Source organism: Galendromus occidentalis, unplaced genomic scaffold (assembly GCF_000255335.2).
Source record: "Galendromus occidentalis unplaced genomic scaffold, Mocc_1.1 scf7180000076574, whole genome shotgun sequence".
In the NCBI taxonomy this organism is placed as follows: domain Eukaryota; kingdom Metazoa; phylum Arthropoda; class Arachnida; order Mesostigmata; family Phytoseiidae; genus Galendromus; species Galendromus occidentalis.
The window spans coordinates 630,582-654,261 of NW_003804563.1; the positions used below are offsets into that span (position 1 = coordinate 630,582).

At 52.1% G+C, this 23,680-nt stretch overlaps 2 protein-coding genes across 2 annotated transcripts in view; both read right to left on the reverse strand.

Annotated features, from left to right (window-relative positions):
• LOC100909148 (AT-rich interactive domain-containing protein 3C) overlaps window positions 1-17,868 on the reverse strand; it is a 48,710-nt gene extending 30,842 nt beyond the window's left edge. Inside the window, exon 1 of the mRNA XM_029113349.1 lies at window positions 17,691-17,868. Coding sequence (XP_028969182.1) covers window positions 17,691-17,726 — 36 coding nt within the window. The 5' untranslated portion in view covers window positions 17,727-17,868. The remainder of the gene's footprint in view (window positions 1-17,690) is intronic.
• Window positions 17,869-19,543: 1,675 nt separating this feature from the next.
• The window catches only part of Obsc (Obscurin), a 39,942-nt gene continuing 35,805 nt past the window's right edge, over window positions 19,544-23,680 (reverse strand). Inside the window, exons 45-51 of the mRNA XM_029113335.1 lie at window positions 22,631-23,662; window positions 22,362-22,506; window positions 21,059-22,229; window positions 20,562-20,907; window positions 20,273-20,422; window positions 20,004-20,189; window positions 19,544-19,887 (exon numbers count right to left, since the gene is read on the reverse strand). Of these exons, the coding sequence (XP_028969168.1) occupies window positions 19,866-19,887; window positions 20,004-20,189; window positions 20,273-20,422; window positions 20,562-20,907; window positions 21,059-22,229; window positions 22,362-22,506; window positions 22,631-23,662 (3,052 nt within the window). The 3' untranslated portion in view covers window positions 19,544-19,865. The remainder of the gene's footprint in view (window positions 19,888-20,003; window positions 20,190-20,272; window positions 20,423-20,561; window positions 20,908-21,058; window positions 22,230-22,361; window positions 22,507-22,630; window positions 23,663-23,680) is intronic.

Below are 23,680 nucleotides of genomic sequence, written 5' to 3' on the forward strand. Positions count from 1 at the left end.
CGGTCGGTCGGTCGGACTCTCTACTCTCCACTGTGTCGCTTTCCACCACCCCTCGTCGGTCGCGTTTTCAGCCTACGCATGAAAGAATGAAAGCAAGACAACATATCTGTCTCTCCAGCTGCCTGCCAGCAACCCATTCCTCTCTTTTGTTCAAGGCGCATTCGACGTGTATTCAAGAGTTTCGTCTGAATTATATGCACTGTCGACCATTCGTATGGCAGTCGGTGGCAGGAAGGTCACTCGATCAGTCAAACGCTCCGTTGTTCCCATACGGCGAAGATCTCCGAGCGGATGGAGGCAAACCCCGTTCCGAACGGCCCCGCTCGATGGCGGTGATTCCGTCGAGCTATCCGAGATCCTCGACGGAAGCCGAACCATCATGCTCGATCCAGGGCGCGGATACCGCAGTAGACCACCCACATTCCGATTGCGTCGAGAACGCCATATCGGTTAGACTAACATATGTCGTGAGAACTATCTCCGGAGTGCGAATAAGCTTTTGTTGGTTCCAATGTCCCTCGTTGTGCGGAGAGCCGTTATCGCCAACAATTACGCACGTTCGATTGTCGAAACAAAGAGTCAAAATGGAGAAGAGAATTCCCGCTCCCGAGCTTAATTCCTCTTCGACTCCCATCCGTCCCGTACGGCGCCTCGCTCGCGTCAGAAGCCGCGAACAAGAGACGTCAGAGATTGCGGCTGAATGTACGACTGCTTGCTTGCATGGTTTCGGTACTTGATGATAATGCCGTAGTTGTCGCTGGAATTAGTGAGTCTTCTCCCTACGCATGCATGCATGCCTGCATGCTCGGGTGCGGGCATGCTCCCTCTCTCTCTCTGCCCCGCTTGCTCGCTCGCTTTCTTCCGTCCGTCCGTCCGTTCGTCCTCTCTGACTGAGTTCGCGCTCTCGAGTTGCTCTCATCAAGCACGGTCGTATCTCATTTTGAAGTGGCACTATTTTGACAGAGAGCCCGACTTCGCCAAAGTAGAAACTAACCGAGAGAAAAATGAGTGAGCACGAAAAAGAGGATGTCGTCATTTCGGATGTTCCACCCGCCATCATGTTCTCTGATGACGAAAATGACGAATACCGAGAGAGACCACCCTAGCATCCGAGATTTTGCTCCCAGTCACCGAATCTCTCCCCGCACCGCGTCTCACCGAAATAAAACTCAACACCTCATTCCGTAAGCCCCATTTCGAAGCCATAAACAAGTGCTATCAAATCCATCCTCTTCACTGACTTATCAACAACAAGCAGTGCATATCCGCTCGCTGCAGGCGAGCAACGTGCTGGCAAACAAACAGCACAGGGGAAGGGTCGGGCTGGGGTGGAATCTCGCCAACATTGAGCATTCTTTCAACAACAACAACGACAACCACGGCGCCGGTGATGATGTTCGCTTACGAACTCTTGAGCTATTTGCGCTTTGCTATCAAATAAGAGCCGCTAGTCCCCCGCCCCTTCTCTTCCCCCACACCTAACCCCCCCCCGCCTCACCCCCTTCGCTATGACGGTCCAGCAGGTGAGGAGCGACAGCGAGAACAAACGAGAACCAGATAGAAACGCAGTTCGCAGTTTTCCCTTATCGTCGGCATCAAACTAACAGTGTCTCGCAGTGAGCCCTTTTCATACAACATACGGATGGAACGGGAAAGCGGGGAAGAGACACTCCAACAGCTCGACTGAAGCGGGATCAGGCACCAGTAGTAGATAGTTGGTAGTCGTCAGCTACAATTATTCTAATAAACTCTTTGCCTGCCTGCTTACGTGCCTGCTGGTGAAGCATTCTCTCTTTTGATTCTCTTCTCACTTCTATTTCAACCATCTCGCCCGAGGCTGTTGTTGTCGCTGCCCCTTTCAGCGCGTCGCTTTTCGGCCCCGAGCGCGCTCGTGTTCACCCCGAAGGGCCCGATTTCATCGCAGGCTGTCCCTTCTCCACCTGCGATCTATCTCCGAAGATTGCGCAGTTCCATCGAGTTTCCATCAACTCATCCGACTGGTTTGCTTTTCGCTGCCAACGGCAGCCGAGCCTTCGCGACCATATTCGCGCGCTCCATATTTCCCCGCCAGACCTCTTCCGCCCCGTCTACCGATACCTCAGTCAGCCCGAATGCTCATCGAATCGTGCTCGGATCCCGGAGGGAGGGAGGGCAGCCGCCCCCATGGATCCGTATCTGAAGTTTGTCATGATGAATAACGCCGTAGCCTCGTCATCGAGCGCGACCGACAGACAATCAGAGTTCGAGAGACGACAGGTGAGGGGAAAGTCGAGCTATAGGCAAACAATTAGAGCGCTCGGCTCCCTCGAGGGCGTGAGCCGGTGTGGCAAGCGATCGGAATCGCAGCTGGGTGTGTGACCCCGATCTCGATTCCTCGCCCCGATCAAGCCCGATTCCCGGGGTTCCAGGTCTGCCATCGAGTGACTTCTGGCTTCTTCCGTCATTCATTTTCCACAAAGGTTCTACCGACTCTCGTTCAATCGAATCGTCATGAGCCAATGTCTTCGGCGAAATCGAGATGAAATATTTCCCTTGCAAGATCGGCTCCGAACATCGAGCAGGAGTTGGGGAATGAGTGCTCTGCGGGCTAGAGTGATTAGTGTACGACGAGGGTGACACAAAGCAACAACAACAACAACGCCGCCGTTGTACACGAGAGGGGGTAACAATCCATTTGTTCGTCGTTTATTGCTCTCTGCATGTCGCTCACTTGCTGTTGTAGCGTTCCATTTCAGAATAGAAAATTTTAGCAGCCTTGTTCCTCCCCGACCGGGGAGGATTGGCGAATGGAATCGTTCCGTGGAGTAGGCTGGGGGAAAGAAATCTGTTCGTGGGGCGGGTCGGAGCGGAAGCCGACATTGAGGAAGGATGCTAGGACCCGGGCATAGAGGGCATGCATTTAGCAGCCTGTAAACATTCAGGAGAACAGCACAATAAGTCGCGTCGAAAAAGACGCGCCGGGAGCGACAGTCCTTGTTCCTCTGATCCTCATTCGTCGCCAAACTGCTCCTCCCCACTTGCAGTATTGTTTCCCGGTTTGGTTTCTGTTCAGGGACGACGGCAACGAGGCGGAATGGGCCTACGGGACCGAAATCGGGCTGCGACGGAGAGGGGGCGGGGGCGAACGATGGGGTGACGCTAAAGCGCGAAGGGTACGAAGGTTGCGAAGATGAGGGCGAAGCCTACAGATACTCGCCCCTTATTAATGTGCAAAGACCCCGGTCGAAACTCTTGACGATCATGACTACAGCAGCGGAGGTGGTGGCGGCGGCGAGTGAGGGAGGAATCAGGAGAAGGAACAACCAAAGCTAAAGGGTGTGGAAGAGGAACACGATGCGACCGATCTGTCGAGAGCGCCCAGGGAGCCGCCAAAAAGGGATGGCATGGGGCAACAACGCGAGGGGTATCTCGTTGTTATTTTTCCAACAGTTGGCTTCCTGTTGCTCTGCATGGATGCTTTGTAGCAATTAAAAGTCGTCGTCGTTGTCGTTGTTTGCAGCAGCAGCCGCGACACAGGCAACTATATCCCTCTGGGGCAACGTAGGGCGCAGTCTGGTAAGCAGTCAAGCAGCCGACGAAACGACTGAGTGACTTACTGACGGGTGGTCGGGAGGACGGACCAACGAACGAGTGGGTGAACCTGTACATTGACGGCGAGAGGAATCGACAGAAAGACAGACCGATCGACCGTCAAGTGACTCGAGCAAACATCCGTGACCGTCCTTCATGTTGCGTTTCCCCCTTCCGTCGGAGGCGTAACTCAACAACTTCCGTTGGATACGATATCTCAGTAATTCCGATGAATAGCAGAGACGTCTAGACGAAGCGGGCTAGGAAACGTCAGTCTTCGCTGCATGGACCTTCTCGCTCGATATTAATGCTGTTCGCAGACAGGGAACAGCAAAGAGGGATGTCTTCCCGCCTTGCGAACAGGTAAACAATCGGAATACTTGCAATCATGGAGCCGGTATCCAATCATCGCATCGAGATGCCTGGCTCAGAGAATTAGCCTCACAGCGGAATCTGAACTCGAATTCTCAGTTTCCCCCCGCTGGGACTCCATCCCATGGGTTAGACCCTGGCAGAACTTTCGGCTCCTCTGGAGGTTTCAGGGACCGATGAACAGCGAGACCGGTCGGCGTAAACAGTCAGACTGTAACTTGGTACGCACCAGCGAATCAACTCGCCGAAAATGAGTAACGCTGAATCTAGTACATGTCCAAACCTCGAGGGTGAACACAGGGCGAGTACGCCCACATAATGGTTCGGGCGTGATAGTTCCAATGAGCTCGAGGTTCGAGCTACGTTCACCAAGGTGCAAGGAGGAGAAGAGAGAATTGCATTCCGTGGGCTCAACATGGGCTATACCTGCTGATGTTTACTGGTGGGGCATCCACGGTCGCCCACGACGGAGCCGCGCGCTGGATACACGGGGAAGGAACGTCTGGTGAACTCTGATGAATGAAAGGAAGGGGAAAAAGCAGAGGATCTCAAATAAAACTGATCCAGCTCTGCCACGATAGCAGTTTCGTATGTATTTCTTATTGAATCGATTGAAAATTGATGATGAAGGGCAGCCGACGCAGCCGCTGCTGTCTCTGGATCCTTCAGAGCCACGAGACGGTCACGATTCGAGCCTAACGGCTAACGAGACGCTTTTCGTTCGACTGCCTCAGTTCGCCGCTTTTTATTCTGCGATATTCGACGACGAGAGCCCAATGAAGGCTCGTTTGCCCGTCAGCCGACCACGAAGACAGGCGGGCAGACAAGCAAGCGAGCGAGCAGCATTTAATAGAATATTTTCGATTAACCACCATTCGCCACAGCGGCGGACGGGGAGAAATTAATGAATTTTCATTTCATTTGTTGCTCTGTTCTTTGCTTTTCGGTCTCGTCGTGCTTTCTCTAATCCCCCTGCTCGCTACTCCGCTCGATCGTTTGCTGATTCGTCTTTTGTTCGGGATCGAGCCCCGAACCAGAGAATTGCTCCCATGTGATGTGCCACAGGCCGTGGAATTCTCTCGGATTCCAGATTGTCCAAGTCGATTGAGTCAGCGAGAGAACACGCTCGAAACACACTGAGGTCCGATATCAGCAATCGAGCCCATTCTCCGGCTGAGGCCGTCATCGTCGATGATATCGGTCAGACGTCATCGAAGATTAGGCGGCAATTATTTCGGAGGGCAAACATTTCTCTTCCACTTCTGGCATCTGTAATCGCGTTATGGCTCTTGATCGCGCGATCGATCGCTCGCTCGCTATTCTCATTCCAAACCGATGAGCGAGAAGCTTATCCATCTGGAGACTCTTTGACGTTGTTCTCGACAACGTATTTGTAGTATACACAACGTTCATATCTGGAGATCTGTAATCTATCTATCTGTCTCCAGAGCATCCGCGATCCCCACCTATCTTATTGCTCTTGACCGAGAGAGAATTCCCCGATTGCCTCGAGCGGGCGACTGAATAGAATCGAGAGGTTTAGATTTCGTGTTTATCAAATCGTTGTATTGGCCTCACAACCAGTTCGCAGATCGCTTTCGACTTTGAACTTGATCATTCAGAACAGTGGGCCAATATTTGACGAAGATAAAATGCTCTAATGCCTCGGCGGCGTCGTTGGCCACCTTCTGGTCGGCGCCCCCATCGTCATGTCCGTCGCCATCGCATTCTCAGATGACTTTAGGCTCTTTCTTGCTCTCGCTTCCACTTAGCTCCTCTTGTCCCGCTCTGCCAGGGCGCTTCCCCGACAGAGTCCGAACGAGCCGTACCGTGACTGGTACGGAAGATTCCCCTGCGTACAACATTCAGCACGCAGGCTTAAGAGTACGTCGATCCAGTCTCTGATCTACTGGATATTATAAGTGCCTACATACACTCGAATGTAGATCTTATTCATAAGGCATCCGTTCTCCGCTCGGTCGCATGTTCCGCCGAACCGCCACGAGAATTCGATCTCGGCGAGAAAGAGACGATCGATCCCGAGAAGATGGAAACCGAGAGGAGAAACCACCGGAGCGTCGACAGGGAGAATCGGCCGCGACGAACAGAAGGCTTTCTGCTCAGATGATCGGTGAATGATTTCATTCTGTTCCGCGGATTCCCTTTGATTCTAGTCGCTCGGATGGTAATCGATTTACGTGCTCCGCCGCTTCTTTTTCCAGAAAAGAAATCGAACCCACCTCCTCCATCGTCTGACTTCTCTCTGATTTTCGCCCGGAGGTAGAGATGCTCATCTGTCTCGACAGGCACAATCAGCATCATAGTCGACCAGGTTATCCACGGAGGGGCTACGACGGTATCCCCGAGAGGGTTTCGAAAATATTCCGAGTGGCTGCGCGGTAGCCCGCGGTCGTCGCTGGGTGTCAGCATCCGATAGAGATCGAAACGAGTATGACCAAACGTCGTCGGCTGCTCGTTTATCGATGAATTAATATTTCCAAGAGTGCGATTGAGATCGATGTCGAAACTTTTTCATCCCCCAGAGTTCGTTTCTAAAACAGCGATCGACGTCCTTCTGAAAAACCTCCATTTTAAAACCGACCTCAAGAGCCTTGGGGTCTCCTCCTTTCGTTAAGATGAAAAGTTGTAAAGTGTCCGCGATTCGAGCGAAACTATCCGAGAAGGTATCGCTAGCTGATTGGGCAATACAACGTCACATCTTTCGGCGAATCGACTCCTTTGAAGTTTTCACTTGACTCGTCTCCAGAAGTGATTTCTCGTTTTCGACTGTAAGCAAACTCTTGGAGGACCTGACACGCTAAAGGGTGGCGGTCGCTGCGACCTTCCCTCGTTATTCGGGCCGACTCGACCAAAGCCCATAGCGGTCAATTCTAGCAGCAGAGACCCTCTGCTGAACCATAACAGTCTGATTGTGGGAGGACCGAATCGGCATTCGGATGAGAGGGGGAATCTTTACAACGACGACGCAACCACCAGCGTCAACAGAAGCCAGAGGTACTTCTCAATTTCGGTGGTTTTTGAAGCTTGATTCTCAAGGGCACTGCCTGTCGAGATCAACCTCCATACGTAACCCTGCGAAATGTTGAGAGTTTTCTCCGGAACTCCTGCAGTCCGAAACCAGAACTAACCACTATCCCTCTCTCGAGGCGATTCGAGTGAGCGGCAGAGCTTTATTTTATGTGTTCCCCGTATCGTCGAGTTGGATATTAGGAGGAAGGGTGAGGGGGGCTACCACGAGCGCGAAGGTTACCCCCGCGAGCGGGGAAAAAACAAATCCGCATGCTTCGCGATCTGATCGCTTGACTTCCCGATAGCGTTCGCTAGCCCAAGCATTCTGGCGAAGTGTGACTCTCATGGTTTCAGAAACACGCGGATCTTCTCGATGAAGCTGAACTCTTCCAAGATCGCTTGAATCGGCTCTAAATACAGAAACGGATGCGGCTTCTCCGGGAACGGCGGCATCGGCCTATTCACGATGAGCGAGGTGAAAAAAAAATCTATAAACATATGAAACAGACGAAGAAAAAAATGAAGGTTGAGTCATCAAACGAAAGGCGCGGCACAAATCTCACAAACCGATCAACGAAATAAGATTTGAGAGGGGGAAAAGAACAAAACAAACTTGTTCGTCAACGACGACAACGCCACCTTTTCGATAGGGTTACGCACAAGGGCTGGCCGCTAAAAGTGAGCGCGCTACAACATCAGATAGATGAACACGCGAGAAAGAAGAATGAATTTTAGACGCCACAGACGACGGAACAAGAAGTCGCCGCCGCTGCCGCCACTGAACAGAACAACTTTTTACGATTTCGTCGAACTCTCATAAAAGCCCACACAGATGAAAATCATCATCGCCATCACTATCATCATCATCAGCGATGACGGCGGCGGCCACAGCAGCAGCCTTGCCATCACGTTTCCGAAGTCGATCGCGGGGGCAAAGGGCCGCCGACGACGAAATCGGTGATGACGGGCTCGCGTCGACGGTGCACTCGTTATTCATCGTGCCACGATGAATTGCCGTACGATCGTCGTCGATAGCCAGCCGGAACAGGGCGAGGGAGAAAATACTGAACACGATCATGACGTGAAGGATTCCCCGCAAACAATAGGCGGCTTGTTCTCCGGCGACATCATGCGACATTGCCGGAACGCGTCGGAGGAACCGATGGAGAGATCCTGTCAATCTGTTTGAATTTGCCAAAAGTGTTTGGCTCAAGAACGAGAGAAGCCGAGGCAATTGGTTTGGACGATCAAAGAGGAATTCCTAATCGATTTTCTCCGACCCCAGGATCGATCAACAAAATTTCCTCGAATCGTTGATACCGGATCGAACCGTATCGTCGCTTTGCTGATTTACGCTTGCCATGAGTGATGACGGAATTTCCGTCTGTTACGGCCGATTCTAGAATCTCTCGCTTTTAAATCGTTTTCATCTTCGTCAAAAGCTGCTCGAATCGTTGCCTCAATGATTCATTAGTCGATCGGAATGATCATTGTGCGTATCCTCCCTTGATACTCGCGCATTTGGTGAATTTAGAAGCTCGATCGACTGGCGGAAAATTCTCATGTATGTTTTTCTTTCAGTACTTCCATCCATCGGTCGGTCGACCGTCGATCCATTCCTCCCTTTCATCCTTCATTCCGTTCGTGAGTCGGCACGCCGTTAGCCGCCAACGACATCACTGATGACGGCCGTGATGATCAGATTTATTTGCGTACTGGAAAAAAAGAGCGGCAGAAGAATCAACCCGCGAAAAGCTGCCGAAACAATTGCGAGCGCGGCGCAATGAACGGCGAAGACGACAATCGCGAGAACTTCGCCGCGAAGGAAGGCAGAATTCAACGAGCAAGTCGACGCCCTTCGGTGGGAACATTTGAATTGGTGAATGGGCGCTCTTTTGGTCGTCGATACCATACCCATTGAACTACGGCTTGGATACTGCTCGCCCTGTCTGCTCGCCTTCTCCCCGCACTGCGGAATATCCACATCCGCCATCTACTCGACAATCGTTCCAGGTACCTCCTATGCCTGAGCTTGAGCAGTTCAGAAGCCTTAACGGTCGCTCGCACGGCCAGAACAAGCATTGATGACAGTTCGGTGATCCTCCTTTCTTCCCTTTTTCACGGCATTTTTTTACGGTTTTAAAAGATGTCGAGCTGCTCACGTATGTATTTTCTTCTTTTTTTTGTCTTCTCGCTGTCGTGTCATCGCGGTCTTCTTCCCACAATGACGGAGAACGGATTTGTCAATGGCAGCGAGTGGGTGCGGTGGACTCCCCAACGAACAAATGGATCACGACGGAATACACTGCTCATCATGCTTTCATTCACCCTATCGGCTGTTTCAAACTTCACTCACGAGGAAACAAATCATAGTCCCGGTGGAAAGAAATTGGGATCCTGTTTTGACCGTCGCGTCGGGCAATGCGATTTCCGCAGGCTTTTCGCGCGACGTCGATGGATGGCGTGCAGAGCTCACTCGATCGCGCGCGGATAATCTGGTATCCCCACCTCTGATAGTGTTCGAGGTCTTCAGAGATCAGGGCGGATATATGCACGAATTCTCATGTTTTGAGCTCGGTATGATCGGTTAGTTTCCCGCTTCGAAGAAAAACATTCAAGCGCTCTAAGATGACTCGATCAACGCTGAAGCGCTCGTTTTCCTCTGTTCCCCGCTCACTTCGTTCAATAGAGGTTACGCGGGCTGCGACAGTATGCGTTGGTCAGCAGCGATCGTGCCAATCCATCTGGAGGAACGGTCGTCGTCGACGTGTGATTCAAACGACTTGAAAAACGGCGGCACCTTTCAAAATCAGAACGATTTTCTTATTCTTTGTCGTCTTTGTCGTTATTGCCATCACCGTCGTTGTCCACCTCTCGTCGTTTCGAGCTTCCACAACCGTAAGAGTCACAAGCTGCCGCTGATGCGTCAACTGATGTCATCGGGCTCCTGCTACTGTGCACGCTCCGAAATACGCTGTTGGCTTAATAGTGAGTCTTCAAATAAACACACCTCCCCGTCGCAACGCGAAGTTTCCATTTCTCGGTAAGCATCGCTAACCTGTTCAACGTTGATGTTGTTTCTCTCTGGATTTTTCTGCTCCAGATCATCGGCTCACATCGGCCACGCGCGTTTTTCTTTGTTATTTCTGCTCATCCAACATGACTGAATGTCATCCTGCCGACTCACTCACTCCATTGCTCACCCGCGCGCATTCCTCTCCGTCTTGGCGTTGGGTGATTTTTTAGTAAGTTCTTCGAGATCTCAGTAAGTCAACGATCGTTATAGATTTTTATCTCTTTTGCTGAAAATCGCTGCTTTGTTTCCTCTCACCAGCCGAAGTTTCTTTGACTTCTTCTTCCCCTGATTCGTTGGCGTCACGTCGATGTTAGTGCTCTGTTTACTTTGCGCTAGAGGAAAAAAAGTAGAAAACTGATCCGCTCAATGCCTGCAAACCAAAGAATGGAGAGCCGGAGCTATTGAAGTCGGGGCAGACAGCCGACTGTGGAGGGAACCGTTCACGATATGCGCGGCTGAAGTTCATGAGAAGTTTTTCCACTTTGAAGGCGAGGAATAACAACAATCAATCGTCAGATTCCCACCACAATGGATTCAGGATACCGAATCCTATCTCCGATCGCCGGCCCCGTCCCGCCCTTCTTGGAATGACGGACTCCCATCCGAAAGGAAACTGTTCCCGCATCGCCCTCGGAGAAGGTCGCGCTCCCAGAGCGCCTCATCCCAATGAGCCCGAAGCCCGATCGATACGAGCGCCTAGTGCGGCGGCACGAGGAGTGTGAACTTGTCGCTCATTTTCTTTTTTTCTTTTTGTCAAAAGTGTGTTCCACCTTTGCTTCATCTTCTCCCTTTCTCCCGTCGCCAAGAAGCCCTTGGTTTTTTATTTCGCTTGTACCCAGAGATGCCTGTCCGTCGGGCTGTTCCAGATGAAGCAGAACTGCATAATGCCGCTGCTGCTGCTGCTGCTGCCGCTGACGCCTTGTCGTAGTCGACGAGCAGTTCATCATTGGTAAGTAGACAAACTTAAAAATCGCCATTCGCGAAGCCCAAACGTCTCAATAAAAAGTCCGGTGACTCCGATGGCATGACGCACTCAACTCGACGACAAAGCGGAACTGGAAATCCATGGCCATATTCTACACGCGGCAGAACAAAGAGCGCTCGCGTCTTTGGATGCTTCGACAGCGATCGCCGGTCAGGGGAGACAAGCAGCAATCAAAACCGCTAACGAGCCTAGTCAATGGACTGCAAAGAATCTCGCGGAGCCACGAGTTGCGAGCTACTTATCGCGTCCGAAGCTCGTTTCGGCCTTTTAGGTGCGTGAGGATCGTCGATTCGAATTTCAGATAGAGTTCCATCTTCAGCCCAGTCAGCTGCAACGCCCCCCCTCCCCTTCCCCCCGAGAAAACCTAGGGATGCCGAAATCAGTGAAATTATCTGGATTAGGGAAGTCGTTCCGATCTACCCTCGCGGCTCATGACGAACATGCGCGATTCCATGCGTTTCGGAACAAAGAGAAAATCCCACATCGGCGCAGTGGCTGCGAGAAAAGGAAATGAACGGGGAGGGGGCGACGAAGGGGTTCAGAAGCGCCAGCCAGCCACTGAAACTGCCGCAAATATTAGGACGACGATTTCAATGAATGTGTGTAGCGAACGCCACCAAAGACACGGAGCACAACGACGAGAGATTGTCGCCGCTGAATCCTCCGCCGGGCTCCAAACTCCGCGCTCATTCGAGCTCGCTGCAAAGTGAAAATCGCAACAACGACCGGCGGTAGCGCTACTACAACAACGACAACATCAAGTCATAACCGGCGAGTATTCAGCGAGCAAATCGCTCGCTCGTTCGTTCGTTTGCTAACAAAAGGAGAAAAGTAATGTTTGATTTAAACTGGGCTCGTGAATGCAGACGCACCGACAAACACCATCTAACCATGCAGCCATTCTGTTACCCAGTTAGGGAGTAGGCATTCGTCACTCAGACGGAAATGAAGCATCGCGTAATGTGATAAGCCCGATGATGAATAGAGAAATTACAAGATAGAGCTAACCTTAGAGCAAGCGAAATGTATGTTAGCCGAGAAGGAAGAGAAATTAGAATTAATTGCCGTTCGTTGGTCGTTTGGCTGCTCGCTCGTTCGGCATCCGCGCCGAGCTCACATTTCAACTCATCGTTTCCCCCCAAAACGACAAGGATTCGATCGAGAAGCCCAAGAAGAGAGAATGGGTTCTGTAGGCTTCTCATCGTCGCCGTCGCTGTTGCCCAAGATACGGTCTTTCCAGCGGCGTTCCTGCTCTCGAGAATTAGGCCCCAGATTGATCACAGGTTACAGATGTCGTCCGTCGGGGTACACATGCGTATTCAGTGGTACATGACTCCTCATTCTTCTCGATATCATCATGTGAATCGGAATCGGATGTAAGATCGTCGATCGTTTGGAGGAGCAAGTAAAGCGACGCCGCGCCGGTTCGGTGCGGAAGCGTCGACCGACTCAATCGAGCCCTCGCATTCCCGGGGGCTGGGGTCCTGGTTTTTCCAGATTTCCGGGTCTTCAGAGGTGCGACACGATCGTCTAGCGGTTTTCCGAAGTCTAGAGCTACCACGAGCTTTCGGGCATCGCCGAGGCCGGGTAAGAATCCCCTGGCATTTCTCCGAGATCAAGATCGGATCACGGATTGTAAATTGCCCGCAACCTGGATCGAACCTTCAGCGAAGTTCTTCCCGGCAGAGCTATTCTCCGACGTGACGTCGCAAGTAACGGGACGCGCTCACGGTTTGACGCAGGACCATCTCGACAGTGCGGTAGCCGAGTGCGCATCAGTTCCTGTCATCCGATCCGAATGTTAACACGTGGCTCGGATCCTCTACCGAATCCGGGAAATGCTCCCTCCATCGCACCTTGACCGCCTTCAGAAAGAAGAATCAGACGCTCATCCCCTCATGGGTATCCTTTCGGAGCTGGGCGAGAATCGGCAGATGACCGATTGTCCGTATCGTATGACTACTACACCTCAAGTCGACCCAGATCGTACTCGGAGTCGATCGGACGACCGTCGATGTAATCAGAGCCGGTGAGCTGAGCGAACTCATTTCCAGATCCTCCTGTCCTGAATTCCCTCTAACTCAGGTTAGAAGCAGCCGCGAATTTCACCGGAACATCGAACATCTACTCGGTACCCATCATGAATAGTCTGCTTAGCTAATACAAGTTCGCCCGAACACATCGCCACCGAAAGCTTACTGCAATTATCGCCGCTACGAATCTCAAAAACGCTTACGAATAACTGCCGATCAGAAAGAAATTGACCATAATTACGATTCATCGACGGATTGGAACTACCCGGCAGCCGCAGCAGCGGCGGCGGCAGCACCATCATCGACGCTTCGTCTTCTTCTAGTCTATTTCATACGCCACAATCAAAAGAGAAGAAGAAAAAAAAACGCTCCTTCGTGTCTGGGAGTCTCCGTCGACTCTCACTTGCTGGGTTCCTCCATGCCTTGGCTACCTACTACTAGACTGCTCGATCGGTCGGCGGATTCGACCGTCCATGTGTCCGTCTGTCCGTCCGACCGTCATCGAATCGGTCGCTCCGCTGCTCGTTTCGGACAATCAGACCAGGCGAGGAGGGTTTTCATTCGCGGTCGTCATACATGCATGCACGCATGCATGCATTCGTACAGGTGATGTCTGATCATAGGTTGTCAGAGCGCTTGATCGAAGTTGCGCCAAGTCCCGATAAACTTCTGTCGATTCGGTGTCATTCGAAATCCACGTAATAATAACAATAATAACTGCCACACATATATGCACATTCGTAGTCACCTTCGACGAAGGGAATTGCCGGCGATCGAAAAGATGCCTCGATCACCATTTACCCACTGCATCTGGCGCAGATTTTTTTCGTTACTTTTTTTATTTCGCTCCTCGCTCCCCCGAATCCGCTTACGATTCTCGAACTTCGACTCCCGAGCGCTCACATTCAGATACAATATGATCGTCTTCGTCGTTTACGATCATACGCGACCGTTACGCGGCGGACCTCTCGGCCGAGCTAGGGTCCCGTTGAGGAACGAGTCAGTCCGTTTCGATCATAAGGCTGCATTAAATCCAACCAGCCTCGGAATCGAAGTGGGCGTTACTAGATCTGATAACAGCCATTGACGTGTCATTAGCGGTGGGTTTATCATGAATTTTCACTTGAATACAACAACATGCTCGATTCTCTTGTTAGGGAGCGATGCCGTCTCGAGCGCTTCGAGCCGCGCGATGCGCGCCGATCTATTTCCTGTCGACGGCCGTCGATTCGATTAGATGTGACTATGAAACCTCGAACGGTATCACCTGCGACATCGATGGCTTGTGGGCATTGCTCAACGAAATCGACTGGTTGCCATTCGCTCGAAAATGAAACGAGACTCACAGCACCGAACCGAATGCATTTTTCTCTCCGTCTTAGTTTCCTACTCGTGAGACAACCTTTGCACCAGAACGAAATACGGCCCAGAGTCGGTCGCTTTGACGTTCACTGAGACCGGGTCCGTCTCTCGTAGGCCGCGATTCGGGCAGAAGATCCTCTTTCAGAAATCAACGATTACGAGTGGTCGTACGGCAAATAGAGCGACAGCAGTTCGGCTGGCACCTGGTTCCCCGGCGGCTATTGTGCCGGCGGCGTCGATGACTATTCCAGACAGGCGAGCACTCTTCTGAGCATCCAGCGAGCCAGCCAACATCCAAGCATCATCAAACATGAGAACTGACGATCTCATGGGGAAATATGGCTATCACATGGAGGACACACAAAGAATTCTCGGATCTCCGAAGATCACGTCGCATCTCCCTTTTCGTCTGGGAAACCGGCTGGATATCAAGGTGGCCAGCTTGAGACTACCAGGTATAAAATTCCATTCATCCCTCTGTTCCGAGAGCGGTGCTTCCGCTCTTTCATTTTTTCTCTGTCCGCTCCGAAATCCTCCCTTGAAAGCTCGCCAGTTGTTCTGATGCCGACTATCGAACGTTCTATCGGCGGACTAGTAGTAGGCGAACCGAGTTCACCGATGAAATGACACCGTAATCGCCTAGCGGAAATCCTCCGTCGGCTCTCGACGGCGCGGCGGAGCGTCGCGATGACGCGGTTCGGAGCTTTGATATCAAAATCAAGAGCAATGAATCTTGATCAATTATTGCAAGGACGATAATCCACGGCTAATCTCGACGGTACTCGAAGATGATGTTGCAAAGCGCGCGATGAGCTCCAGTGACGAAATCGGCAACTCGACCGCGTCTGTCGTCGAGAGCATGGGATATTTTCTGACAGCGCCAGCCTCCCGAACACGGTGATCAAGGTAAGCATCACCGTCGTCAGAATGAACCCATAGCATGAAATCAACGATTCAGCGGGACACGTCAATATTTCGCCGTAGAGCGGTTAAACCTAAAAATGATGAAAATTGATGCCGGCATTCAGGTCCATCCGAAAACGCGATTCTAGTGAGCCGGAGAGAGAGAGGGAAGGAAGAGCCGAAGAGAGACAGGCGAGTGGACGGACAGAGGGACGGACGGACGGGCGACCAAACAGACTGACTCGAGGGAAGCCTGAAACCCGGTGCGATCCGTTCACGGCCTCCGCAGATCGTAGACCTATGATTTCTTCTGCGAATCGAGTCCAATTTCGCGCGAATGTTCCAAACAAGACGTGATGTGGTTTAATCTCATCAGGGTCGAGAGGAGAAGAAGAAAAAGAAGGAACGAACGGAACTCTTCGTGCTTTAATCGATGAATCGATCATGACCTCTGTATTACATACAGTCTGCTTCTGTCCGGTGTTCGTTCCTCATTCCTGCCCGAACCTGGTCTAGTTTTTCTCTCTTCTCCGTTACGGATCTATATCGGGCTGGCATTTTGAGAATCGTCGATCATTCGATGCATGCAGATAATTGACTTTTGTGAATTGTGTAATTGCTCCAAAGAAACCCACGAGCGCTCGATGGATGGACGAGCGGGCGGGCGGGCGGGCAGGAAGGTAGAGAAAGAGAGAGATTTAGCAAGCCGAGCCGGATAGCGAACTTCTCTCCGAAATTTCCCAAACGAATTCCAAAGAGCGAATATCGCATCGCTATCGAAATGATGCAAGACCTTCGGCTGCTCCGAAGGCTTTCATACATTCATACCCTCTCAATGAAAGTTTTGATCTCGACAACGAGTATCCACTTAGACGCTCCCTCGACAGCGATGGAAACTTCTCGGGGAACGTCGACGGTGGACAGAGGAGCTCACGCGGAGTAGCAGTCGATCTTACGCAATCCCCGCCATCGATTCATTGGCAGAGTCCATTCCGACGAGAACACGGCGACTGCCCATAAATGTTCCGATCGCTGAAAACGGTGCCGTATACCCCGGACCGCAAGCTCAACAATCCGTACGCGGTCAAAAAACAGACGGAGCGGCGACTTTAACGAGCGGCTCCAGCGAGCAATGAGTACATACTGCGTATACCGCTGAAAGACGAGCCCAGGAGATGATTCGAAAACGCTCCGCGAAAGCCTTTTCATTTCCCTCTAGATCATTTTATGGTCAGTCTCCGGCGCGAGAAGAAGGTTCTGCTTGTGCCCACACACAGTTAGAAGTGCAGGTGCCCGCTAGGTATCATAGGGTTGGAGGCAATACCGAAGAACGGATCGAGCGAGCGGGCGGGCAGAGAGCGAGCGACGGACCGACCGACACGCGGACAGACTGCGTGGATGGCTTGGAGAAGTTGAGTCGTAAAGTTCAATCGGGCAACGAACGAATCCCGTTCACCTCGGCTTTGAATTCTGAACTATTCTATGCTCTGATTTCTCGTCCAGTCTCGAGGTCTCGTCCAGAAACCGCAATTCTTCGAGCAATCCATCGGCGCTTCTACCTCTGCAGGTTGTTCCGCCTTCGGGGAGACTCTTTCGCGAGCATAAGAGGGTGCTTGTGGTAATTGAGAATTTATGGGGAAACGACTCCTCGAAGTTGTTGTGGTTGCTGCGAATGCGCTCGATGCAATGAAATGCTTCAGGAATCGATCCAATCAACAATCGATAGCGCGACGCTCCACGGATTGAACGAAACGTTCCGCTCAGCCCACGATCTATCAGACGATGCTCGAAAGTGTGGAGTCCGTGATGTGGTCACGAGGGAAGAAGATTCGCCAGTTCCGAGAGTGTCAGTATTTTTATTTCCCGCGATCGCCGCCTTCCAGCGATCAAAGATTCGAATCCCACAAATAGCTCGAGTGTTCCTCAACCAGATCCAGAGACCACTTGTTGTGTCCAACCGGTCTCATATCGTTTCTGAATCAGCTAAATCATTTTATGCCCGTATCGTTGTCTCTGCGATCGTAGAAACCCGGGAGAGTCATCCTGACCTGACTCGAAAAGTATCGGTGATGGATTATGACACCGGCTAGGATTCGGTGGAAGTGGTCGGAGTCGGGGGACACCGACACCGATTGAACCTCGGATCAATCCGAACAGATGATCCCAATATATCGAATCCGCCTCGATACTCCAAAAATGGGCTCTGAGGAAACGCCGATCCGAGAGTGAGCTCGGATTTTTGCCAGAGGTCCGAGTCCCGTTCGAGCTCTCGATTACAAGATCATCATCCCTGTTGACTTCGCCCTCTAATTCATCGTGGGCGAAATCGGAAAATAATTTCATGAGGGAAAGGACTCACCATGTTTTGTTCTACCAGATCTGCCGCGCACTCCATCCTGTGCACGGGGACGGGTTCACGATTTTTGACACGAATTTTGATATCGTTCAAGTTTCACAGCGTGTTCAATCGGCCGCGCCTCACGGCGGTGGAACTTCGTCCAGTGTCACTCAAACAGGGTAAATACCGCAAAGAACTGCCGCCGCCGCCGTCGCCAACGTCCTTTTCCACGCCTCTGTTTTGGTGGAACAACTTTCACAAAATCGTCAAACTGAGTTCCAGGTATTGCCCGTGGGCTCGCCGGCCGGTTGTCTCCACAGATGCCGAGCGTTCGACACACAGAGTAAATCGGAGCTGTCAGCCACGGACGATCTTCTCGGCTACATGTGACTTCGAGCCGCTCGGGGATGCAGGCTGGCTAGAGAGGCGGGCGGAGAAAGCTGGCTTAGACACCGCCCAAGCGGCGAGCGTTGCGCCATCTACATCCCAATCAAAACGGCTTCAGTGGCCGGGACATCGCAGCCGTGGACATAATAAACTCACAAACGATACCACCATCGCTACCACTACCATTGGCAGCACCAGCAGCTCGGCGGCAGCGGCGGGCGCGACGGCAGCGGTGAAGGCAACGGAGTCAAGAGAATCAGAACGACGGTCGTTGTCATTGCGATTATTGTTATTTTTATCGTTGCACTTCTCCCGACGATTCGCCCGTCGCCTCGTCCGATGGCCAAGTGAGGGAGTCGCGATAATTATTCACGAATGCCTCGATCTTCTCAGAGTCTCCGAACGGAGACTGTCGGAATGGAATTGAAGCCGAGGGAACAACCTCTGAATGGAAGCGGGGAAAATATCTATTTTGATAGGGATCGATCCCTCATCAGGCGAAACGAGAGAATGAACCAGCGAAACCCACCCGTAGCGAGCTAAATATTAAGCAATGATACCATCATCCGATCTCCAGGTTGGAGGCAGATTTCGTCACGAGTCACGAAAACACGACCCTATCCCAAACTCAGGCGAATCAATCGCAGGAGATCCGCCGTGGCGGCATGTTCGCTTCAGGCGAGGACTTTTCTCTTATATCGCTCCTGAGCGATGGTCTCCGTTTCGAGGGGCTCAAGATTCTTTGGATGGCCACTCGATTTGCCTCCCGATTCCACGCGTATTCGTATCTTGTCGTCCGATGATTTTGATTTAGAATATTTTTTCGATCTTGATTCTTTCATCCCTGGCTCCTACCCCCAATGTGTTCAGACAAATGTGTGGTCTGGAAAGCTAGAGTCTTCTTGGCTTGACCCCCTTACCGTCTGTCTGTCAACGTTACAATCACAGTCTGAAGTCGTTAAGTCGTCACGGTCCGCCACGATTCGCCTTTGAGTACTCACGCTGGCTGGGCATCATTGACATTCTCGGGTTGTCTCTGCCGCGGCAAACTTATCCATCAGTCGCCGAGTTGACCACCTGTCTGCTTCGTATTTCTTGCGTCTCGACCCCACCAATCGAACCGCGGCAGGGTGTGAACCAATGGATCGAGTTCGAAGCTCCGAGTGCCCTCCCGATTATGCGGTGTCCGTCGTTATTCTCCAGATACATGCTTCTGGTAATACGGATTTCTGTCCGAGATTCACGGACCGGCACCGCGGGAAGGCCCGATCAGGCAAGGAAACTGTTGAAGGCGGAAAGGCGACGACAAGTCGGTGGTTCGGTGTGAGCATTTCTTTATTCTTAGAGGACACAGCTTCTGTCGTTGGCGTCGATCTGCTGATCACGAACGTATTTACAAGCCGACTACAATTGGGAGCCGTCGGCGTCGTCGTCGCTACCTACTGCCAACCGTAAGAGGTTGAAAACAAAAACAGGATAACAGTAACAGCAGCTTCGAGAATGGCGCGACTACGTGATTGACACGCATTTTGTTGAACGATAGAATGAACGATTAAGTCGTTAACAAGCGATTGACGTTCCTCCGAAGATTGACTCGATTTCGATCTTAGCAAGAAGATCAATCACTGGATTCAATTAAAGCACTCGCAGTCGGCAGGGGCAGAAGATTGTTCCTCTATGGCGAGAAAGGAAAATACGTCTGTTCCTGATACCTAAAAACAGTTCTGTTATCTTTACTCAGAGCGGCTGTTTTCTCCGGAAGTTCCGCAGAGCTTGCACGAAGCCGTTATTGAATCCGACGTTGCCAGCTCAAGCTTCGGGACTCGTGATCCTGCAAGACGAAGCCAAACGTCAAGGTTGCGATCGACTCGCCCATTCAGGCTCAAGCGATTTCCACGAGAATGGCGGCACCCGGCTTCCTTCAGGAAGGGCTGGATGAAAAATTACCTGTTGAGGCCGAAATTGCTTAGTAGCATGCTTGCGGTGTCTCTGTTGCGCTTGGCGCGCTCGTAAGTCTGGGCGAACTGCGCGAGTTTCCCGCTCGGGAAAATACAAGCTTCGCGTTTGCGTAGCATGTATTCAGACGGGAGCATCCAACGATTCTCGTAGCATTCCTCAATGGTGGCGCGTTTCCTGCGAAAAAAATACAGCGATGAATACTCAATCGATCCTTCGTTGGAAGCGGAGTCAGAGAGGATTCGCACTGTCGAACTTACGTGGGACACTTCTTGAAAACTTGAATTAGGAGCTTCGTTGCTTCAGACGAGCATTCCTTGTAGATGGATTCAAAGTGGAAGCGGACCATCGAGACGTTTTCCCTAGTTTCCGCCTCAGTTACTCCCAAGAACGGGGAAACTCCCGACAGACTGCAAGGAAATGCATAGAGCTGAGGTCGAGACGTTGAGCGAGAGGCGAGATGTTCCGAGTGCACTCACTTCATCGGTCGATTCACAACCTAGATATGGAATCGATTGAGCGGTAATAGAAGTCCGGAGGATAGCTTACAGAATGTACATGAGAACTCCGGCACTCCAGACGTCGGCAGCGTACGTGACCGGTTCTCCCCTAACGACCTCGGGCGCCATGTATTCCGGGTCGGTATCCATGGCTATCTGGGCGCCGCCTTTGGGCACAGCGTGAGTGGAGCCAAAATCGACGAGCTTCACAATGCACGACTGGCCATCGGTGACGCACACGGAATCGGGCTCCACGTTGCAGAAGACCAAGCCCTTGAAATGGAGGTATTCCAGGGCATCGAGAACCTGTTTCATCACTCGGGAAACCTGATCCTCAGTGTAGGTGTTCCGCAGCGTGAGGAAGGCGAGAATGTTCATCGACAAGCGCTCCATGACTGCAAGAGGATCACAACGACTTCAGCGTCTGAGTGAATATAGCTACTATCGACATATTTGATTTATTGTACAGTAGAGCCGGAGAACGAGACAACGAGAATTCACAGAACGAGAAGAACGTTCCCCCCTCGGGAAACGGGAAGCACTTACCGAGCATGGTAACGTCGCCGTTCTGGAAGGCGTCCTCCAGGTAGACGATGTTCCTGTGCACGAGACTCTTGAGCATATCGTACTCCCTTTTACCGTTCTTCACAGCCTTAACGGCGAGAAGTCGACTGTTGGTCTTCGAGGTGGCAGACATCACCACCGAGAATCGACCGGACGACAGTTCCGCTGAGAAATTGTACTCGTCCTTGGGATCGCTAGTCTTCAAATTGATGGGATTTTGCTCCCTTGAATAATCGTGCACGGGCGCCGAGCCCACGGCAATGTCGGTCGCCTGCACCTGTTGGTAACTGTGCGTTGGGCTGAGCTTGATTTTGTTGCTGCTGTCCGCGGCTTCCGTCGACACCGCTTTGGAAGCGTCCGAAGTGCCGGAATTGCCGAAGGAATTCGTGGCCGTGACTCTGAACTCGTACTTCGTTTCGGGCTCGAGGTCTTCAACAATGTAGAACTCGTTTGTGATCTTATCCGGAATTCGGATCCATTCGGCGTCGGATGATTTCCTCATTTCGAGCGTGAAGAAGAGAGTGCGTGCGTTATTCTCCTGTCGCGGTGCGTTCCACTCGACGTACATCTGCTTCGATGTCGCTTGAGCAACTTTCGGTGCGGCGGGTCTTCCCGGAGTATCGCCCATGCGGAGTCGGGCGCGACAGACGGCCGTTCCCGACGCGTTCCTCGCGACGCACTTGAATACCCCGGCGTCGTAGGCCATGCCCGGAGCGAGGGTGAGCACCGACGTACCCGCGGCTTCGTCCGTATCGATCCTAATGCGCGAGGTAGGAAGGAGTGGACAGTCGTTCCTGAACCAGGTGAACTGAGCTGGCGGTGCTCCGACAGCGACCGCGGTGAAGCTGACGTTGTTGTTGTCCATGATGACGGCGTCGTCGATTTTTTCTCTGAAGAACGGCAGAGTTCCGATCGCCTCTTCCCGAGTCACTCCCCGGAATCTCCAGGCGTCGTCTCGTACGGCATCGGTCTGGTTCTTGATGTAACCGACCGCTCCGACCTCTTTGTTCAGACGGAGCAGGATCGACTTGTGGTCGTCTCCACCCTTTTTCTCATCATCGATCTCCTCATCCATCATGTCGTGGAACTTCCGCCTCTCGCGGATCACCACTTGCGGGTAAATGTGTTCTCTTTCCTGACCTCTCGCAAAGATCTGCAACAATGTCCCAAGGTAGAGACTTATTAGTGGCTGTGCTGACCGAGTGTTATGCAGCCCCGAATTCGGAACCTCATCTTTTCCTCATCTTTTCGTGAGGTCCCTCTCAAGGTCATCTGTTTTACTCACGTCAGATCCTCCCCAATGCTGGCCACGCAGACTGGCCGCTAGGCTGGGGCTTCGCGAAGCTCCGACTTTCATGTATTGCCTCAAACGTAGAGGGAAGTCCGTGTCCCTCAGTTGCAGGAGATACGTGTCAGGACCCTGTGCGTAGCTGGGGGGCAAGGTCCAATGAGCGTGGAAAACTCAAAAGCGTCATCCATTCCGGAATTCTCATTTTTCATCAAATCATCCTGATCGATTATTATTATCATCATCTGAACATGTCTGAAACTCACTTGGATTCGTTTTTGAAGTTCTCGGTGTCGTACGTCCGCTTCTTACGTTCGTAGTTGAATCCGGGGCCGACGTGCTCGCGTTCCCTGCCAGCTGGACTTTCCGGTGGCGTGTAGGGCTCTCCGGGAGGATAGATCATCTTGCTTGGGTGATAGAAGCAAGACTCCAACGTACGTCGACGGAAGCAAGTTCGGCAATTCGCGTTGGCATACCATTTCTTCCATTTCTCTTGGTAGTCCACCAATCGTTCGTAATTGCCGAGCTTTGGGCCCCGGTCGGGCAGGTCAGCCATCTTGAGCCACGGATGGTTCAGAGCCGCTTTGACGTTCAGCCGACCATCGGGCTCGAACACCATCAGCTTGGCAACAAAGTCCCGCGCATCGTCGGAGACACCGTCGAATCCTTCGGGGAGGAAACTCATCTTTCCATCCTTGATGTTCGACAGTGTTTCACGGTCGTGCTCTCCGAGGAATGGCGACACTCCGCTAAGTAGAATATAGGTGATGACACCCACGCTCCACATGTCGGACGCGAGTGTCGCGGGCTCTTTCTTCGCCAGTTCGGGCGCGACGTATTCGGGATGACCGTACTCCTGCACGAAGTTTCGATCGTTGTGGATTCTCGTCGCGAGACTGAAGTCCCCGATTTTGATGTCATCCGCGTCGACTCGAGCTACCAGAAGGTCACCGAGCGTGAGTCCCAGGTGGGCGATTCCGCGAGCGTGCATGTAGTCGAGACCCTGCAGAGTTTGTCGGATGTAGTTGGCAACTTGTCCTTCGGTGAGTCCTCCTCGCTTGATGATATTTCCGAGTAGCTCTCCGCCTCCGCAGAGGTCCATTATGAGCGACATGGAGTCCGGCGATTCGAAAGCGTCCCACATTCGACAGAGTTTCGGATGCGCCAATTGGTTCATCGTGTCCATCTCGTTTTTCATCCACTGCTTGAACTGAGGGTCTCTGTGGTGCATGACCTTCGCAGCGTACGAGTTCCCGGTGGCTCGAGCGACGGCGTGGTAAGTAACTCCCTGAGTGCCTCTGCGGAATTTCAAGGAT